Genomic DNA, 21093 nt, shown 5'->3' with positions numbered 1-21093 from the left:
CCACTCAAACTTGAATAACCACACAGAAACTATATTATTTGCAATATTGCCTGCTTAATAGCTTAAACATCTTTCTAACTATTATATCTTAAATTAACCCATTTCTATTAATCTATATTGCCACAAGGTAGTGTCCTACTGGCAAAGTTTTGGCAGGCTTCAGTGGAAGCGTCTGTTTCCTGTGGCAGCTACATGGCTTCTCCTTGACTCCACCTTCTTACTTTAAGCATTCAGCTTAGTTTTCCCGCCTAGCTCTATTCTGCCCTATCACAGGTCAAAGCCGCTTCTTTATTCATTAACCAATAAAAGCAACACATATACAGAAGGACTTCCCACATCATCTCCCTTTTTCAGTGTAAATAAAAAGGAAGGTTTTAACTTTAACAGTAAAATTACATAAAACAAAATAGGTATCAAGCAAGAATTAAAGTTACAATATTTATATCTGCTTTATTTTTTTCATAACTAAAGAAAACTATAATTATAACTATCTATTCTTCAACTCCATCAAAGACTCCAGAAGCCTATATTACCTATGTAAACAGGAAGTGCATTGTAAGCAACCTTCAAAACTCTAGAATTGACAGAGACATCTCACTGCCTGGACAGTCACCGAAAGTTCTTCTGTAATGTTGGAGCACCCACTCTTCAGCCTATAGGCCCATAGTATCTGGCAGATTTTCCCATGAAGCAGGAAATTTGAAATTATTTTATGCCTTGTATTGACAAAGTTTATAAGTTGCTTTCTTCTATGTCCTGCAAAATGCCTGGCTATTCTTTCATGAAGCAGGAACCCTAAAGGGACCATCTCAACTTTAGGCAAGTTCAGCAGTAATTTTTCTGTGAGTTCTGCATGTCCAGTTCATATAGAATAACATCAAACAGTCCAGGCAAGAGCAGTTTCTTGCCTAAATGGCTATCAAATTCCATAAGGAGCCTCTTTGATGCCCATCATCCTCTTGAAGTAGATTGGTGATACCAGGATCAGATATGTCTCATTGTCATGAAAAGTCTTAAGCTCTTAAAATATTTTAAATGCCATATTCCATAGGTCTTTGAAATGTTTGAAGATTATCTGTCTAATTGAAATATATCTCTATCTAGCTAGACAACCTAACATGACTACAAACTTGACTATTATAGATGATTATCTATTAACCTATATTTCTTAATTATATATTATAATTTCTTAATTACATTTTTAAATCAAGAGTAAACGTATATACATAACAAATTTGACCTTAAGTTTGTATCAATAAACCAAGATCCATATCAATGCAAATCTCAATAGCATATCCTCTTTAAATGTAAACAAATATTTTTAAACAATATCACGTTAGTCTGGAAGGCATCCACAGATTCTTATCCTCCATGGAAACTAAAGCAGAACCTCTTTTCCAAGCAACTTATCCTTAGAATCAAATTTTGAAGTCAAGTTACCTTTAAACTATATATGTTGATTTAGCTTAGCAGCCTGTACAATTAAATGTCTCTCTGTACTTAGCTCATTCATGGTCAAAAAAATTCAAAGAAAACACAATAATATGCATAATCCAGACTCTCTGTGTATATTCCATCTTTACATGGCTTATTTTTCTGTACTCCTTTATGACCGTCTTACTCTGTCTCTTTAAAAACTTTGTTTTATTTTTTAAACAATTTACTTCTTTTTATAATTCTCTATACTCGTTTTTTTCTCTCTCCCAAGCCTGTGTATATTTATCCACACTGTGACCCATTTAGAGGTCTTTTTTTTTTTAATCTGAATCTGTCTTTATTGTGTATCTGTAATTATTTTCTGACCAGAAGCTTTTTTTTTTTTTTTTTTTTTTTTTTTTTGCTAAGCAAGCATGGCTAAGACCAACTCATCAGCCCTGCCTGCTTGCTCTGCCCAGTCCAACATGGCAGAGGCATGCTCACTGCCTCTGAGAGCCCTTCTCTCCCCCCCAGCTCCAGGGTCGCAATGGGTCTGTGTCACCACTAAGCAATTTGTAACATGCTGCTCACAGAACAGAGTTGGAGCCCTCCATGCTGACGAACCAAGAAGCTGCCATTTCTTAAAGAAGCCACTTAGTTTTTACTGCTAAAACTGAGTCAGGAAACCTCTTAAAGGAGTCACGTCTCTGCTTTCTGCCAGCAAACAGAGCAGGAAACTGCGCTAAACTCTGTTTTTTTGTGTCTCATCTAGAATTCCTTTTCAAGCTCTCTCACGTTTTTAAGTGGAATTTGTTCAATGCATATACAGAAGGACTTCCCACCTCAATGGTATTTGTTCTTAGTGTTGCTCCTTCATTTCTGTAGTAGTTTTATTTTTCTTCCAGGTCTTTATTGAGTTTGGTGAGGTCATAAAGCTGCTCATCTTGTTAGTTACACCCTGAAATCTTATGCTGTGGAAGGATGCATGATTAAGGTTTTCTTTTTAATTCGCTTTAGTCACACTTTTGATCTGATCCTTGGCAGGTCCTTTGCCATCACTGTGCTTCCTTCTCTGTTGTTTTCATTTAAGTTCCCATGCTAATACTTATTACAATTACTCCTCTTTGTAAGAGTCAGGCGGAGCTGGCTGTGACTGCTGCAGGGGAGCAGGAATTCTTCACGGATACTTGTGAAGTTTGTTATGCATGCAGTTGTGTAATTATTTTACGGTTTCGTGAACAGCAAGCATTGATAGTGAATTCTTTCTCCTCTACCCTGCCTGCCCATTTTATGTAATAGAAATAGGGAGTAGGGAGTGCCTGCATGATTTGAGTTTTGCCTTTCTAATTCTCCTCCATGCCAAAATTGGCCCAGGGAACATCTACCACTGGTCATTTTGAGTTTGTGTAGCTTCAGGTGAATTCTTTTTGGTTTTTCGAGACAGGGTTTCTCTGTAGCTCTGGAGCCTGCCCTGGAACTAGCTCTTGTAGACCAGGCTGGCCTCAAACTCACAGAGATCCACCTGCCTCTGCCTCCCAGGTGCTGGGATTAAAGGCGTGCGCCACCATGGCCTGGCTTCAGGTGAATTCTTGATGCTTGTTTTCACTTAATTAGGTCTTTTTCCTTATTTGTTTTTTTTTTTTTTTTTTTTTTTAGCATAGGGTTAAATGTGTCTTTGCCACGCTGAATTTGTAGAACTCGTTTTTATTTTAACCACTTTAAGACAGGAAATATGCCTCATTCTTTTATGTGGCTGCAGTTTCCCTTTATATGGGTAGACCATAAGCATAAAATAATATTTAAATAAATATTGATTTAAATGGTGGTGCTTGAGTGCAGTGCCTGCAAAGGCCAGAGGGGGGCATCATATCCCTTGGAACTGAAGTTAGAGGCCACCCAGCTAGGTGCTGGAAACTCAAAACAGCATATTCTGCAAGAGCAGTAAGTGTTCTTAACTTCTACACCATCTCTCTAGCGTCAGTAATCATAATCTAACCAGCATATTTGTGGTGAACATTGCATTATGGTCTAATCCTGATAGCTATTTCAGTGATGCCATAGCTATAAGAAGAATTCTGTTTCTTATCTTCACCAGTGCTGATTTGATTAGCAAACACATAAAGCTTGAAGCAGTAGTACAGTGAACACTCAAGTACCTAGCACTTGAAATTGATAATTGACTTTTTTATTATTTTTATTGAGCTATATGTTTTTCTCTGCTCCTCTCCCTTACTCTCCCCTCCCCTTCAACCCTCTCCCATGGTCCCCATGCTCTCAATTTACTCAGGAGATCTTGTCTTTTTCTCCTTCCTATTTAGATCCATGTATGTCTCTCTTAGGATCCTCTTTGCTGTCTAGTTTCTCTGGGTTTCTGGCCTGTAGGCTGGTTTTTCTTTGCTTTATGTCTAAAAATCACTTATGAGTGAGTACATATGATATTTGTCTTTCTGGGTCTGGGTTACCCCACCCAATATGATGTTTTCTAGATCCATCCATTTGCCTGAAAATTTCAAGATGTTATTATTTTTTTCTACTGTGTAGTACTCCATTGTACCACATTTTCCTTATCCATTCTTTGGTCAAGAGGTATTTAGGTTGTTTCCGGGTACTGGCTATTACAGATAATGCTGCTGTAAACATAGCTGAGCAATGTCCCTGTGGTATGATTTAGCATACTTTGGATATATACCCAAAAGTGGTATTGCTGGGTCTTGAGGTAGGTTGTTTCCTAATTTTTTGAGAAATCGCCATACTGATTTCCAAAGCGGCTGTACAAATTTGCATTCCCGCCAGCAATGCAGGAGTGTTCCCTTAACCTCACAACCTCTCCAGCATAAGCTGTTATCAGTGTTTTTGATCTTGGGCATGATGATTGACATTTTACCAATTGTTGCTTTATTACACCCTAGTCAGTCTGTAATGTAAACTGAACTAACCTCTTTTCCCATGTATGTTACCCATGTAAAAACTCTGCCTGCTGTCAGTTTTCCATTTGGATGGTAGTTATCTTTCATATTAATTTATGAAAGCTTTTTTGATCAATGAAGATACTGCTTTTCTTCTAAATCTCTTAGTGCAACTAGGTTTTTTTGGGGGGGGGGTTGGTTTTTTTGTTTGTTTGTTTGTTTGTTTTTGACATCCCACCCCATGCAAGGGTCCAAACCCCATTACCTCACGCTATCCCCAGCTTCACCCTTTTGATTTTGTCTGAGTTATGGGTTGTTTTATTTTTGGTTTTTCTTTGAAGGCAGAATCCATATGTAGGTCATAAGAGAGGTCTTCATTACTTGTGTCTGTTTATCTTTTCTAGAAGTATCTAATATAAACATACAAGTGTTGCTAACATTTCATCACAGACCTAAAACACATCTGTGTTTATATAAAAACTCTGTTCTAACCATTAGGTTGGATAGCTGATGTGTTTTTAAGCCTAAATACTAATAAGTAACATTTCTTGAAGACTTGATTCTGAAACTATTTTATATTGTGCTGTTATTCTGATTTGTACACTGTGGTACATTTTAAGTGCTGATTTGCAGCAACGTTTTCTCTTTGCTTATTTGAGCTTTTTTGGTTTGGTTTGATTTTTGGGTTTTGGGGGGGAGAATTTCTTGCTAAAACAATGCATTAGGTTTGGAAACACTGACAATATAACCATAGCTGTACATTTCTGTTACCTTAGAGTTGCATGTAGTATATATTTTTTGAAATCATTTATATGTATTTTATTTTCTTTAATATATGTAAGTATATAAGTTTATATATAAGTTTATATACTTACATATATTAATCTTAATAGATTAGAATTGGAAAGTTTTGGCTAAGACAAATAACAGCGAAAATCCAGAAACTTCTTTGTATCTTACTTTCTAAGGCAGGGTTGGTCTATGCATCAGGGATTTGGAGACTTGTGGTATTCCTCGTGTCGACAAGCTTAGTTAAATAGGAGTGGCTGATGTGTGGTGCAGTCAAGTCGGGCTTGGAAATTTATTTCAGTTAGAGCGGGCCATAAACCTTTTCCTGGTTTCTAGACTGTGTAGAGAAGGGTTGGCTGTGGTACCAAAAAGTTCTCAAATTACAGTTATCACCATAGTAGATGCTGTTTCGAGTGGCTGGGGTACCCCTTCTCATTCTGTGCTGAAGTCTGAGCCAAAAGTGACTCCTTGGTCTTCAGCACATGCTCTGAGGGCTTTGAGAAGTTTAGAAAAATGCATAACCTGCCTGTCTGTAGAACAGAATTCTTAATAACATTCTGTTAGATTGAGGTCTCTTACATGGTATTATCTAAATGGAGAAGATGCTTAGAAATATGGCTAAGCTGTATGCCTAGAAGAACAAACTTGGAAATGCCTAACAAAGTACTTAATACGCCCACTGTTTTAAAGTTCTTAGGGACAAAACAGTCAGTAGTTTGTATTCTGGCAGGGTAACTCAACATCTTCTTCTCAATTTAGGAATTACACTATCGGAATATTTCCGTGACATGGGCTACCACGTCAGTATGATGGCTGACTCTACCTCTAGATGGGCTGAGGCCCTCAGAGAAATCTCTGGTCGCTTAGCAGAAATGCCTGCAGGTAAGTCTCATGTTGTTGTCACTGGTAGAATTTTAGGGGCTAGCTTAGAACTCCCTTTTAAACTTCCCCCTTTGTCTTTCAGATAGTGGCTATCCTGCATATCTTGGTGCCCGGCTGGCCTCTTTCTATGAACGAGCAGGCAGAGTGAAATGTCTTGGTAACCCTGAAAGAGAAGGAAGTGTCAGCATTGTAGGAGCGTAAGCAGCCGAACTGTTTGTTTCTTTATTTAATTGTTTATTTTTTCAATGGAGACATGGGCTTACTAATAGCCCAGGTGGCTTGGGACTAGCTGTCTTGCCTTTGCCTACCAAGTTCTAGGATGCAGACATGCATCACCATGCCCAGCTTATGTTGTTTGCTTCTCGAAAGAAAAGGAAGTTTATTTTAAAGAGAGGGGCTAGGACAGGATCACTCAGGAAAGTGTTTACCACATCAACATGCGAACCTGAGACTGAGCCTGAGAAGCTACATTAAAAAGGAAAAAAAGCTAGGCATATCGGCACATGCTTCTAATCCCAAAACGGGGTAGGGAGTGGAAACAGGTAGACCCCTGGAGTTTGCTGGCCAGGCAGCGCTGCCTGCATGGTAAGCTTCAGGCCCAGTGAGAGACGTTCTCAAAAATGAAGGTGGGTGACTCCCAAGAATCAATGGCAGTCATCCACTGGGCTGAACATACGCCCACCTGCGCCCACAGGAGCCAGGCAAGGGAGGAGAGTATGTTTACCTTCCTCTGGGAGGGTAGATTCAGAAGCTCTTTGTGCAACGACTCTGGCTGTCTCTGTGCCTTTGGGTCATTGGTGTGACTTCCCTCATTGGTATATCCTAGGAGTAACTTTAAAAATTGCAGACATGTTAGGGTGAAGTTATAGCATGCTAAAGACAGAATACACATTTACGATTACCACATAAAGCCATACTTTGTTCTCAGACTTTACTATTTCATCTTGTTGATTAGAATATGAAACTAATTACAATAAATGACTGTCTTATTTCTCATACTAGATGACGTTCAATAATTGTCCCTCTTATTTTCAACAAGATCTTTCTTTACAAGGTTCATTTACTTCTAATATCTTATGCATATGCAAACATTAATGCTGGGAACTGGGGAGTGGCTCACTGGGCTAAATGTTTACCACATTGACTTCCCAGGGCCCACTTAAACAGGGTGTAATAGGGCACTCTTTTGTTAGTTTGTTTTTTCAAGACAGGGTTTCTTTGTGTAGCTCGGTAGACCAGGCTGGCCTCAAATTCGGCCTGCTTCTGCCTCCCAAATGCTGGGATTAAAGGTGTGCACCACTGTGCCTGGCTGGTAGGAAGCTTTTAAATCTCAGCACACCTATAGCAATATGGGAGGCATAGAGACGAGAATCACCAGAAACCCTCAAGATAGTATATACAGTGGCAAACAAAAACCGTCTCAAAGGCAAAGGCTGAATGCAGCGCTGTCCCCGGACCGCTGTGTGTGTTCCCTGTACACATGCTACACATACACCCACCTCTGCAAATCTGTGTGCACAGACACTGTTTATGTTTTTTTGTTGTTGTTGTTGTTGTTGTTTTGCCTGTTTGACTTTTTTAAAACAGAGCTCGGGTATAATGTGCTTCTTGCTTACGTGCTTAGGCATGAAGCTTTAGATTCCATTTCTAGCAACAAAAACAAAGTAACTTTTTAAAAAAGTTGATGTTCTGCCAGGTTGTATGGCACACACCTTTAATCCCAGCACTGGGAGGCAGAGTCAGGCAGATTTCTGAGTTTAAGGCTAGCCTGGTCTACAGAGTTAGTTCCAGGACAGGGAAGGCTGAGCAGAGAAACCCTGTTTCAACAAAGCAGAACAAACAAACAAAAAAAAGGGTTGATGTTCATATATCATTTTTATAAATATTTCAATGTCTTTGTCTAATTTTCAAATATTTATTTTTCATGAACATTTGTGGGAGGGGGTGGTTCAAAATAGAATTTCTCTATATAACAGCCCTGGCTATCCCGGAACTCACTGTAAACCAGGCTGGCCTCGAACTCACAGAGATCTTTTTGCCTCTGCCCCCTGAGTGCTGGGAATACAAGGGTGTGCCACCATCGCCTAGTCATAAACATTTCTAATGATTGTATTTTGTTTTTAATCTAGAGTTTCTCCGCCTGGTGGTGATTTTTCTGATCCAGTCACATCTGCTACTCTGGGTATTGTTCAGGTATGTCTTCCCCTCTGCCATACTGCAGCTGTAATTCTGCTAAGTGATCAGCAGATATTTCATCTAGTCACTAAAGAAGTGGTAGCAATAAAATGTTTTAATAGCATCCTTAATATTGTGAAAGTTTGATACATTTTGGTTTTTCTTAGTTCTTAACAGTCTATAATAAACAACAGAAGTCTGGAAATACATCCAGGTAGCAAAGTTTTCTCTAACTAGAGAACTAAGTAGGCCCAAAGCTGCATAATGCCAGAATATCACAGTATAGTCGGAAGCAGATGAACCCATCAGAAAGTGGGCATCTTCAACCTGACTCCACTCTCATTGCTCTGCCGTTACCTCGCCTAGTCTTCTACTTCGTGAGAGCAAGCTTGGAAAATGTGGTTTCTGCCTAGATAGTTGTTTACTTGAGTCAAGGCATAAATTTTACTGGATAGCTAGTCATTAAAGAAGCCCAAATAAAAGCGGTCTGTGAATCAGAGCTATAGTAAAACAATGTTAACAATGTTAATATGTTCATGAGTACATCTTTATGTAGGAAAAACCTTTCTCGGTTTCTGCCAGCATCATGTGAAACAATAGAGACTAGTTCTATAGTTATCAAAGTATTTAATATTTGCTAAATTTTGGATTTTAAATTGTGGGGGGGAATTGGGACAAAGTTATCAGTTCATAAAGTATCTGAGAATTTGGCCTCAAAAATGAATGTCAAATATTATTTAATTGACTCACTATGATAGGGACTTGAATTCATCAGAACATTTTAAGAATTTTACTCAAGGAAACTGTTCCATCTCAATCAGCCTTTCTTGTTCTTCTGTTCTTATTTTAATAATCTTTAATTGCACCCATCTTCCTTTTAACTATCACATTTGATGTAGTTTTAAGGAAATTGCGATAGGCTTGATTTGTAGATATTACCCACCTGGAAAATGGAGAAATGTGTCTTTTAGTTAAGTTTGGTTTTTGCACAATTTATTTGCATATTTATATTCGCACATATATGAATATTATATTTATATATGCTAATATTATATGTAATTGGCTCAAGGAGTTAAAAGGTGTTTATTGGGGACAAATAGATATACTGCACTACTTTATAAAAGAAAAGTCTAATTTTCTTTTTTTTAAATCAGGTGTTCTGGGGCTTAGATAAAAAACTAGCTCAACGCAAGCACTTCCCCTCCGTCAACTGGCTCATCAGCTACAGCAAGTACATGCGTGCCCTGGACGAGTACTATGACAAACACTTCACAGAGTTTGTTCCTCTGAGGACCAAAGCTAAGGAGATTCTGCAGGAAGAAGAGGACCTGGCAGAAATTGTGCAGCTTGTGGGGAAGGTGAGTTAGAACGGGGACTGCACTGGGGTGTTATACCAGTTGCTGATGCTTAGGTATGCAGGTGCTTGCCTAGCTGGTATTAATGGCTCCTGGCTAATCTTGGTGCTCAGAGCCTGAGGTAGGGAGAGTGCCACAATTATGAGGCCAGTTTGCTCTACTGAGTAAGTTCCAGGTTATTGTGGGCTGTGAGTATGAGATCATGTCTCAAAACAAGCAAAAATCTTAAATATGAAGTACCTTTTACACTAATTAAACCTTTAAAATTCCATATAGCATTTAGCATGGTTCTGGATTCATGACAGGTGAAAACAAGACACCCACCACCAATCAAATTCAGTATAAAATTAGGGCCAGTTAACATCATTTTTGTAGGAGCACTAGAACTGGGAATAGGATTAGATTCTAGTTCCTCTAATAATTGCCTATGTGACCTTCAATTAGTGACTTATATTCTATAGCCTATGTCTAGATATTCCAAAGGACGATATTGTAAATACACTTAGTCATTAAATCTCACATGTGAATGATTTCTCAGGTTGTACACAGGACTAACCAGGATTTACCCCTCCCCACTCTTTAGATAGATTATTCCTGTGTAGCTCAGCTGAGCTTCACACCCATAATCCTTATGTCTCTACCCCCTAAATACTGGGATTAATGGTGTGTACCACTGTGCAAAGGCCTGTTATTTATATTGTATTGTTAAAATAGCCTCCTAATTTTTCTAACAAAGGATAATATTATTAGGTAGCCAACATCTATAGCATATATTACACATCTAGTATTTACAGAGTATTGTGATCCTTTCAAAGGAGCAAGAAATAGGCCTGCAAAGCCAGATAAAGACAATTTGAGAACAACATTTTGTTTATGAATATTGATAAAAATATTAAACATTCACTTCTTAAACCTAGTAGGGCATTACAAATACAATGCCATCATAAACAAGCAACGTTTAGCAAATGTGGCACAGAAAATGTATTATTAGGAACAGGGGCAGTGACTCAGTCAGTAAAGTGCTTGCTGAGCAATCACAGGCACTGAGTTCAGATCCCCATCACCCATGGAAAAGCCAGGTGTGGCGTGTGCACCTACAATTCCAGCATTGCGGAGGCAGAGACAGGAGGGTCCCTGGGGCTTGTTGGGCCACCATTCTACTAGTAAATCTCAAATTCAGTGAGAGTGAAATTAAAGTGGAAAACAGTTGAGGAAGACACCCAATATCAGCCTCTGGCTTCCGCATGCACACATGCAAAGTTGTACACACACACACACACACATTCATACACACAACATAATGCATTGTAACAGTATAAATAATGTAATAGAAAAATGATATCTCAACCCATAAGTAAGAAATATTTGATGTTTACTATTACAATTTTAGAAATCTCTTACAAAACAAGGAATAGAGTTTCTAACTCTGTAAAAAGTAATATGCAAAGCTCCACATGCTGGTGTGTGCCTCTATTTTACAGCTACTGGGGTCACAGAACAGGAAAGGTATTTGAGCCCTGGAGTTTGATAGTAGCCCAGGCAATACAGCAAGACCCTATCTTAAATAAAAAACGATGACAGGAAGGCTGGACTGGTGGTTAAGAACACTTGCTGCTCTCACAGAAGACCTGCGTACAGTCCCAGCGCCCATGCTGGGCCTGTAATGCCATCTTCTGACCTCTGCTTGTGTTCACACACATACAGAAGTGCACATGTTCTCACACACATGCACATGAATAAAAGCTAAAATAAATTAAGAGAAAAAAGGCTGGGGTGATAGTTCAGTAGGGGTGTGTTGTGCAAACACACACGCTGTGCAAACCTGAGCACTAAAGTTCAACTTCCCAACACCCATGCAAAAAACCAGGTATGGCTGCACACACTTGTAACCCTGACATTGAGGGGCAGGGACAGACAGATTTGAGACGCTCACCATCTAGCTCACCTAGCCAAAGTGGCGAGCTTCTAAACTAACAAGAGACCCTGTCTCAAGAGAAAAAGGGAGAATAATAGAGGAAGAAACACAATGTCCTCTGGCTTCCACATGGGCATGTACATGTGCACAGTCACATATGCTACACACAGATAAATGAAAATACAAAAAATATATTAAAACATGGGGGAATGTTTTACTTAATAGAGAATGGAGAAATTTCAGATGCATTTCTTTTTAAAATCAATGTTAAGACTAGAATGCTTCCTGGGCAGTGGTGGTGCATGCCTTTAATCCCAGCACTCAAGAATCAGTGGCAGGCGGATCTCTTGAGTTGGAGGCCAGCCTGATCTACAGAGTGAGTTCCAGAACTGCCAGGGCTATACAGGGAAACCCTGTCTTGAGCAAATGGTTACTATCACTGTGTTCAGTTGAATATGGAAATCCTGAAGGATGACAAAATAATTGTTGGCTCAGCGGTTAAGAGCACTGACTGCTTTTCCAGAGGTCCTGAGTTCAATTCCTAGTAACCACAAGGTGGCTCACAACGATCTGTAATGAGATCTGGTGCCCTCTTCTGGCCTGCAGCAGACATGCAGACAGAATACATAATTAATAAATAAATCTTTTAAAAAAAGAAAAGAAAACAAATCTTTAAAACCTTTTTGTTATCTAGGATTAGAAAAGAACTTCTTAGATTTTCTTTGAGCATAACATCAAGAGAAAACAGCAGTAGAGCTGGAGAGAGAACTCAGTGGTTGAGAGCGCTTGCTCTTCTTTCAGAGGTTCCCAGCACTCGCATGGCGGTTCCTAACTAACTCCTGATTCGGGAGACAGATACTTTCTTCTGGCCTCTGTAGACACCTGGTACATGTTGGTACAACAGACATATATGCAGGCAAGCATACACATGAAATAAAATGTAGTAAGTTTTAAAAGTTTTCAGTAAATAAAATTGATGCTCTACTTTTTAAATTGTAAGCAAAGGGTAGAGCAGACAGATGAGAAAAGAAAACCAGAAATATTACAAACCTGTGGGCAATCCTTCAAACAGCAGTGACACACCAATCTACACTAGGTTGAGTGCAAGAATTGTCCAGCTAGTTGTTGTCAAGTAGTGTGGGCTCCAGGACTGGTATACTATTGGTAGGTATATCATTTGGAGTGGCCATTGTAGACAGAATTTACTGGGTGTCTTGAGTTCTTAGGACTTGTAGTAGTAGAAAGTAGATGAAAGTTCAGTCCCCTCTACCAGGGCAGGTAGAGAAAGGTAAAGAATGGAGGATGTGCACACAGAATGAAATTGCCAGAGTTGAAAGAAGTGATTATATATCCCAGAACAGCATGGTAGATCTTAAAATCAGCCAGTCAGAAACACTAGAGAATGTTTTAAATAATGAGAAGTATTTTCACAAAACAAAATATGTGTTATTTCATAATTTAAAACAAAAACATATCAAGCTTAATATTTAAGTGTGGTTGAAGAATGAAATAGAGATGAAAGAGATTAGTTTGTTTGTTTGTTTGTTTGCTTATGAAGGTTCTGAAAGATTTGATCACCCAGAGTGCCTGGAACTTCCTGGATTTTCCCTTTTTGCTCCTGTTAGTTATCCTAGCCAAAATGGTATTATCTTGTGGCTGGCCAGGTGGTTGCTAACAGCAGGGCATTGGGGCAGTGGTACTCACAGGTTGAAGAGCTCTTGTAATTTAGCTTGCTTACCAATAAAACAACACTCAGATAAGCAAATACTTAACTATCCATCATTGTTCTAAACGTCCTGTAATGTTAACAGAGCAACTCTATGGACTTTGTAGGTTTCTGCCAAACAAGCTTAAAAGCTGAATTCAAATAATAGAGTCAAGGTAGGATGTAAAAAAGTACTCTTTTAAAAATGGGTATGGGGCCAGGTGGTGTAGTGATGAGCGGCAGGGCAGGCCTGCTTTTCGCCCTGCCCTGGCTGCCGGCTAGCTTGTGCCCCAAAATAACATCACACAAACTGTATTCTTTTAAAACACTGCCTGGCCCATTATTTTCAGCCTCTTACTCACATCTTGACTAACCCATATCTAATAATCTGTGTAACACCACCAGCGGTGTCTTACCGGGAAAGATTCAGCATGTCTGTCCTGGTGGCTGGCTTCATCGCATCTCTCTCCCTGAGCAGAGGCATGGCAGTCCATCTAACTTAGGAGAGGCGTGGCATCTGACTGAGCCATCTACCTCACTTCCTTCTTCCTGTTCTGTCTACTCCACCCACCTAAGGGCTGGCCAAGGCAGTTTCTTTATTAAAACAGAAGACCCTCCCACATCAAGGTGGTGGTGTGGTGGCACATGTCTTTAATCCCAGGACACACAGATGCGCACACACATACACACTGGTGCTTTTAAAGAATAATCAGTGCTAGTGAGATGACTCAACGGTTAAGAGCTCTTGTTCTTTCAGGGTTCATATCTGTTCATAACCATCCATAATTTCAGTTCCAAGGATCAGTGCTTTCTGACCCCTGGGAGTCAGGCACACACATAACACACATACATACATGCAGGCAAAGCACTCATACACATAAAATAACAATTTTTTAAAAATTAGTAATCTTGCATACTCATATTCATAGAAGTATTATCCATGTGGCCAAGAGTAAAAGTGGTTCAGGTGTCCACCTCTTGGTGAACAAGCAGACAGATCCCTTAGTCACTGCTACAACACAGATGTAAATGAAATACACAAATAGTGTATGGTTCTACTTCTGTCAGCTGTCTGAAATAGGGCACCTTGTGGGCTTAGAGTTTCAGGTGTACAAGATAAAGTGTTTGACTGTGATAGTGCTTTACACTACTGAAGAACCTCGAGAAGTGCTATTCTGACCTGCCTGAAACTCTGCCATCCGGCCTAGCCTGGGGCTCACAGCAGTCCTCTGCTTCAGCTGGCCAAGTATGGACATCATAGGCATGAGTCACTCTGGATGTTAATTTTATATCATGTACTGTTTTACGACTGTTAAAAATCAAGGATTTATTAGTGATAAGTAAGTGTGTGTTGGTGCCTGCTTGCTAATTGATTTTGTTGTCATTGATCCCACCAATGGGATGAAATTTCTTAAAATATCCTTTTGTTTTCTAGGCCTCTTTAGCAGAGACAGATAAAATCACTCTGGAGGTAGCAAAACTTATCAAAGATGATTTCCTACAGCAAAATGGGTACACTCCTTACGACAGGTATGCTGTGCTGATTTTCTTCCCCTCTTCCTCCTTAGACAAGGTTTCTCTGTGTAGCCCTGGCTGTCTTGGAACTCACTCTGCAGACCTGTCTTGCTTTAACTCTCAGAGATCTGACTGTCTGTCTCCAGAGTGCTGGGATTAAAAGTATGTACCACCACACCAGGCCTAATTTCCTCTTTTTTAGTGTATTTTTGTTTGTTTTATGTGCATTGGTGTTTTACCTGCATGTGTGAGGGTGTCAGATCTTGGAGTTACAGACATTTGAAGACTTTCTGTTGTATTTTGGCAAAGAAGCTGCCTGCACATTGAAAACTTGCTCATACAAGTACATTCTGACTCAGTATCTTGCTTGTTCTGTATGTTTATAGCAGACATCTAATGTGCCCCTGCATCGCAGTTTGCTTGTTAGTCAAATTCTGCCGCTTTCGTGCACACAAATGTCTCTAATTAGAGTGAGTTATGGCTTTGTGCGCAGACCTGGAGGAGCATCCCCTGCCTCATCTTTCTTTCCTGCTGCTTTCTCCTGTCCTTGCCCAAGTATTCATTTTGTGCTGCCCCTGCCTAATTTCACCAGGATCCGAAGCTTCTTGCTACAGAAGATCTTGTTGAGATTCCGTCCTGCCTTCTCCCACCCCTGCCCAGTGCCTGCTTGTTTTCACTCTCTACTAGTGCTATAGCTTGGTTAGACAACCTGCTTCTTTTCAACATTGAGAATTTGAGCCTTGTGTCTTAAGCTAACCTCTCTCTTAAATCATATTTGACTCCATAAAGGACCAAAAAGAGCTAGGGAAGGGGCTCAATGTACCTGATTCCAAGCCCTCCAAACACACAAAGCCAAGCACAGTAGCGCACATCCATGTCTTACTCCCCTGATAGCAAGGCGAATGCTGTCAGCGGCCTGCAGAAGCTGGTGTGGTGGACACAGTGGTGGACAGAAGAGACTCTGTCTTGGAGAGGGTGAAAACTGAACAAGTAGGAGTGATCAGAATGGAGTGAACGTAAAATATAAGTCAGTATGTCAGTTAGCATCAGAACTCTGATCTGTCCTGAATAAACCACCATATAAAGAAAAGAGGGGCCGAATTCTTCAGAAAGACTGTATTAAAATACATGGAATTGAGCATTTGCTTGTGTGTGTGTGTGTGTATCTGTGCACATACATGTGTGTGTATGCTTTTTAAAGGTATAGATAGGCCAGGTGGTGGTGGTGCACGCCTTTAATCCCAGCACTCGGGAGGCGGAGGCAGGTGGATCTCTGTGAGTTCGAGATCAGCCTGGTCTACAAGAGCTAGTTCCAGGACAGGCCCCAAAGCTACAGAGTAACCCTATCTTGAAAAAGCAAACAAACAAAAACAAGTAAAGGTATATGTAGATAAAACTGCATATACTAAAAGGCACTGAAGGTTGGGGGTAGCTTACTTGGCATACCCAAGACTCTCAGTTCAGCACAGTGAAAAGAGAACGGGTGTGGGGGGAGACAGGGTAACTTAGGAACTTTGCAATTCTCTGCTTTCCTATTTTTCATTAAACCTTATCTCTGATCACAAAGACTCTTTACAACTCAGTTGCTTTATCACTTGAGTTACATATTTAACTGCTTGTACCAAAACAGACTGCTGACAAGCCATTAGAGTGTGGCTGTGCTGCTTCACTGCGTTCTGTTTAGTAGTTAGAAGCAGAATATATGTTTAAAGACACTAATGACTGGTAATTTATAGAGTTTCAATTGATAAAAGTGTGAGTTTGTTTTGTAGGTTGTTTTTGCTAACTGCCCTGTTGTTCATTTTCCCCAGGTTCTGTCCATTCTATAAGACAGTGGGGATGCTGTCCAATATGATTTCGTTTTATGATATGGCCCGTAGAGCTGTTGAGACCACTGCCCAGAGTGACAATAAAATCACATGGTCCATTATCCGTGAGCACATGGGGGAGATCCTCTATAAACTTTCCTCCATGAAATTTAAGGTACAGTTTCTTTCTGCTATAGCCTTTGTTAGAGAGAAGCCAACCTTCCTCCTTCCCTTTCGTCCCTCACTTTTCCTTCCTGCCCTATTTGAATTCCAAACCTGAGATATGAAATTTGCGTTTTCTTTTTTAAGGTTTACTTCACTTTATTTATGTGTATATATGCATTTATTGCACATCTGTGTGCCACGTGTGTGCAGGTACCTGTGGAAGCCATAAGTGGGTGTTGGATTACCTGGAGCTCGTGCATGTGCACAGTGTGGGTACTGGGAACTAAGCTTGGCTCCTGGAAAACCAGCAGCCTTTAACTGCTGGGCCATCTCTAAGTTCCTGAAATTTGCATTTTTCATTTTATAATGCTTAGGTTGTATAAAACAAAAACAGTCTTCCAAGTAATGGTCAAGCAGGAATCCCAGTGGTAAAGGTTGTCCTGTGTCGCGTTTGTAGTGCTGGAGAGTTGGCTCACCAGTCAAGAGCACTGTCTGGTCTTGAAGAGGGCCTGGGTTTGCTCCCCAGCACCACGTGGTGTATCACACTCATGAAACTGAGGATGTGGGACCTTTCGTGACCCCTAAGGGCTCTTGCACACAAATGATGTACCGATATATACTCAGGCACACCACACACATTTAAAACATGATAGTGTGTCATGTCTAAAATAAATCCTAATGCCTTTTCTTTCTGTCTTAGCAACTAGGCAGTTTAGAGTGACTTCCAGGCTAGATGGCAGTTAATTTACTAAAGTATCTATTATCTCACCTAGACTCCACGTTCTCATAAGCAAAGTTTAGTTAAGTGAACTCTCCAGTAGAAACCCAGATATATGAGTGTTTTTATAAATATTTGATGAATTGGACTACATTGCATTATTTCTAAGTCATGATATATAAGCATATGTATTAATCACCCATTGAAAATGATGCTCTGGATATATTTATACTACAGAAACACAGACCTGCAGGCCACAAAATGGCCTAGTGGGTAATGGTACTTGTTCCTAAGCCTGATGACCTGGATTCAGTTAGATGTGCCGTATTGACTTACTGTGATGCTCCAGCCTTCCACAGGAAGTCCACTGAGTTAACTCCCAGTTGTTGTGTGCACACACCTGCTTATGTGTGATGCTACAGGATTTCCACTGATGGACACACTGCTGAGGTTTGAGCACTGAGTGTCAGCAGCAGGCAAAATTCAAAACTGAAATAATGGGTTTTGTTTTATTTTAGTCCATTTGCACATTTCTACTGTAAAAGAAAATGGGGTAGTTTTGACTCCTACCTGTGATTCACCAGTATACCTCAACCTAACCTGGTATTCCATATGAATTACATCTTGAAAATTGTTTCCCATAGGTAAATTGAATTTGTATTATTTTCTTTTTCAGGATCCAGTGAAAGATGGAGAGGCAAAGATCAAGGCAGACTACGCACAACTTCTTGAAGACATGCAGAATGGATTCCGTAGCCTTGAAGATTAAAACTGTAGTCTCTCTCCTCTGTCTCAGCAAGCTATGTGTATATTTTCCTGAATTTCTCATCTCAAATCCTTTGCTTCCATATTGTGCAGCTTTGAGACTAGTGCCTCTGTGTTCTCATTTGTCTTGCTGTTTCTTTGGTAGGTCTTACAAAGCAAACATTCCAATGTGCCAGTGTTTGAAGGGGCTCCCTGACCTTTATCTGAACTGGTGAATGCATTGCCCGTGGCACACAATGGCTGCGCTATTGTAAACGTGTCTGTAAGGTGGCCACCCCTTCCCTCATCTCCACTAAACTGTAAACAGGACTGCTCATGGACTCTACTGGGAATGGAAGGCCAGATCTTGGTACCCGTGGATGGGTACTTAGGGAATGGCTCCGCGTTTGTGGCCAGACTGCTTGCAGCTCTGTGTTTTGTTGCATAACCGTTTTGTAAGAAATATTTCCATTTAAAAACATAAAAGATTAATGTTCCAATTATACATAGCTTCCCCCATTATCAATCAGGAGTGTTTATGGGGCACTTGGGAACTATTTTGTCTTTATAACAGGCATTTGCAAGGCTGAGCATAACAGATAATTCAGTTCCCTCTGAAAATGTGAAAGAAAGAAAAATAGAGTCAGGTGGTCAAACTTAAATTAACATCATCTTGTTAAAGCATATTTTATTTCACTAAGAGAAATTCAATATCAAGGACTTTTATATACTCAATTATTAAGAATCTTTTTAAAGTACAATTTAAAAATCATTGAAAATATGATCCACATCATAGCTGTTCTTTTCCTTAAACTTAGGTGGACAAGCTTCTCAGAGTGGCAGTGGGAGCTGGAATGCCACAAAGAAGCATATAGTGGTTACAGGCGTTTGCCCTGTAAGAACAGCTGTGCTGTAGTGATGCTTGGGGCCAGAGTGGCATTATTTTTACAAGGTACATGTGTCATGTTTGTTTGCTTGTTGAAATTCTGAAAACAGTGAGTCTACCAATCGCAGAAATATTACTTTTATATGTTTTTTATTCACTGGCTCAGAGAGCTTCTCAACGTATCTGTGGTCATAGCAGCATGATAGTTTCCATTCTGTGACTAGATGAATTATTCTTGTATTTAACTGGTAACAAAAACTGAGTCATAAAAAAGAAAATAATCAATTTTGTCTCACTGTTTCAGTATGTTTCAATAATAGTTTCCATGTTTGCACAATGAGGCACATTTCTGAAAACTTGGAGAGCTAGCCCCCTGTTCACTCTCTGGCTGATCGTGCTAGCACCATGCTTCCTCTTCAGGAGGGGAAGGGTACTGAATATGTCTGACACTCTCAAGTACACAAGTGTAATAACAAAGTATTTATTTTAAGCCTCAGTATGTTATTTAAATTATTAAGTGGTACATTTCTTTTGGGTAGACGTACATAATGTGTAAATCCTTGCGCAGTGCATGTCTTTACACAGTGGACTGCTGTTCAGGAAGGATCTTCTTCCATGCCATGTTTTAAAGACTGTTAACGACGTTGACAGATACCGATTATGCAATGACTTGTTGACATGTGGATTAATGGTGCTGCTTAATCAGTTTGCTTCCAATGTGACTTCATATCCAGAGGCCCTGACTAGTGGAAATGAAAAATATCTTTAAAAAAAACCCTCTACTTACACCTACCAGCAAACTAGGCCTGTGACCAGAGTGAATGATCCAAAGAAACTACTTGACCAAGTTTGGTTTTGTTGTCCTGGATTTGAGATGTGCATTATTCCTCCTTATAAGAATGTTGATGTATGAGTGCAAAGAAACTAGAGAAATGTTGCTCAGATTTCCACTGTAACTTTCCTTTTATCCACATTGTAGAGTTTTGGATTGTTCACTGATAGTGTTTCTTTAGTAAGGCTAGGTTAAAATACAGCGATCTTTTTAAAAGATTATGCAGTTCTATTTATTGTGCTGTGCCTGGTCCCGAGTGCAGCCAGTTAAACAAGTTTCATAAGTATTTTTCCAGTGTTAAATCTCACACCTACACCCTTTGGAAACTTCCATCCTGAACAACGAATAGAAGAGGCTATATAAATTGCCTCCTTATCCTTAAGATTTCACTGTCTTTCTGTCAAGAGTAATGTATAATTATTAAAGTCTATGAAAAATAAAAAGTGGATTTAAATTAACTTTACTTTCCTTTTTGGGGGGAGCACAAGATCTCTTAGAAAACATTCCACCTTATATTTTGACTTAGTGTTAAAATATGTTCTTTCAAAAATGTTTCACTTTATAGATTACTGCATCATGAGGTTGGATTGTGGTATTCACAGTAGCCTACAGTCATATCACTTGGTAGGTGGGAAGTACAGCTTACGGAATCTTATCCCATTCTGATCATTGCCTTAAGTGAATGTTTTTTCAAAATTAGAGGTGATCTGTGGAACTCATTCCATTTTTGTTCAATTTGAACTAAGTCTTGCAGTTTGCAATGTAAATAATTTTAGACCTAATATAGCAATTTACCAATATCCATTGTCGCCCTCCAATATGTTATTTCGATGTGTACATGTGGGAGTGACTAGATTGGCTTGCATGGTGTCACAGTGGCCAATTGCATGTTCAGCAGTACGTAGTACAAGAATGACTAATGAAACAACCCCCAGGCCAAGGCTGACAGCCGAGGTGTTTCCTTAAGAGTCCATGTGAAAAGGCTGGAGAAGCTGGAGTCGGCATCTGTGGGTGATGGCAGCATTACAGACATTCAGGAAGAGAGGAGTTTGCACTAGCTGGCTTCCTCCTGCCTATTGGATGATGCCAACCAACCACATTTAGGACTGGCCTTCCCTCTTAGTTAGTATACTAACCATCTCTAGAATTGGCCTCACAGACACATCATGAAATATGCTTCGCTAATGCAGGCATCCCTCAACTTGTGTGTTAGTCAGGGCTCTCCAGGGAACAGAACATAGGTAAAGGGAGGTTACTGGCTTGGCTTATAAAATACGCACTG

General features: G+C 39.8%; 1 protein-coding gene across 1 annotated transcript in view; it reads left to right on the top strand.

Moving 5' to 3' along the window:
• Atp6v1a (ATPase H+ transporting V1 subunit A) overlaps positions 1-20269 on the top strand; it is a 55140-nt gene extending 34871 nt beyond the window's left edge. Inside the window, exons 9-15 of the mRNA XM_038344650.1 lie at positions 5871-5993; positions 6076-6190; positions 8123-8186; positions 9323-9526; positions 14579-14673; positions 16470-16641; positions 18026-20269. Coding sequence (XP_038200578.1) covers positions 5871-5993; positions 6076-6190; positions 8123-8186; positions 9323-9526; positions 14579-14673; positions 16470-16641; positions 18026-18118 — 866 coding nt within the window. The 3' untranslated portion in view covers positions 18119-20269. The remainder of the gene's footprint in view (positions 1-5870; positions 5994-6075; positions 6191-8122; positions 8187-9322; positions 9527-14578; positions 14674-16469; positions 16642-18025) is intronic.
• The last annotated feature ends 824 nt before the right edge of the window (positions 20270-21093 follow it).

This window comes from Arvicola amphibius, chromosome 10 (genome assembly GCF_903992535.2).
Source record: "Arvicola amphibius chromosome 10, mArvAmp1.2, whole genome shotgun sequence".
Lineage (NCBI taxonomy): Eukaryota > Metazoa > Chordata > Mammalia > Rodentia > Cricetidae > Arvicola > Arvicola amphibius.
This window is presented reverse-complemented; position numbering and strand designations above follow the sequence as displayed.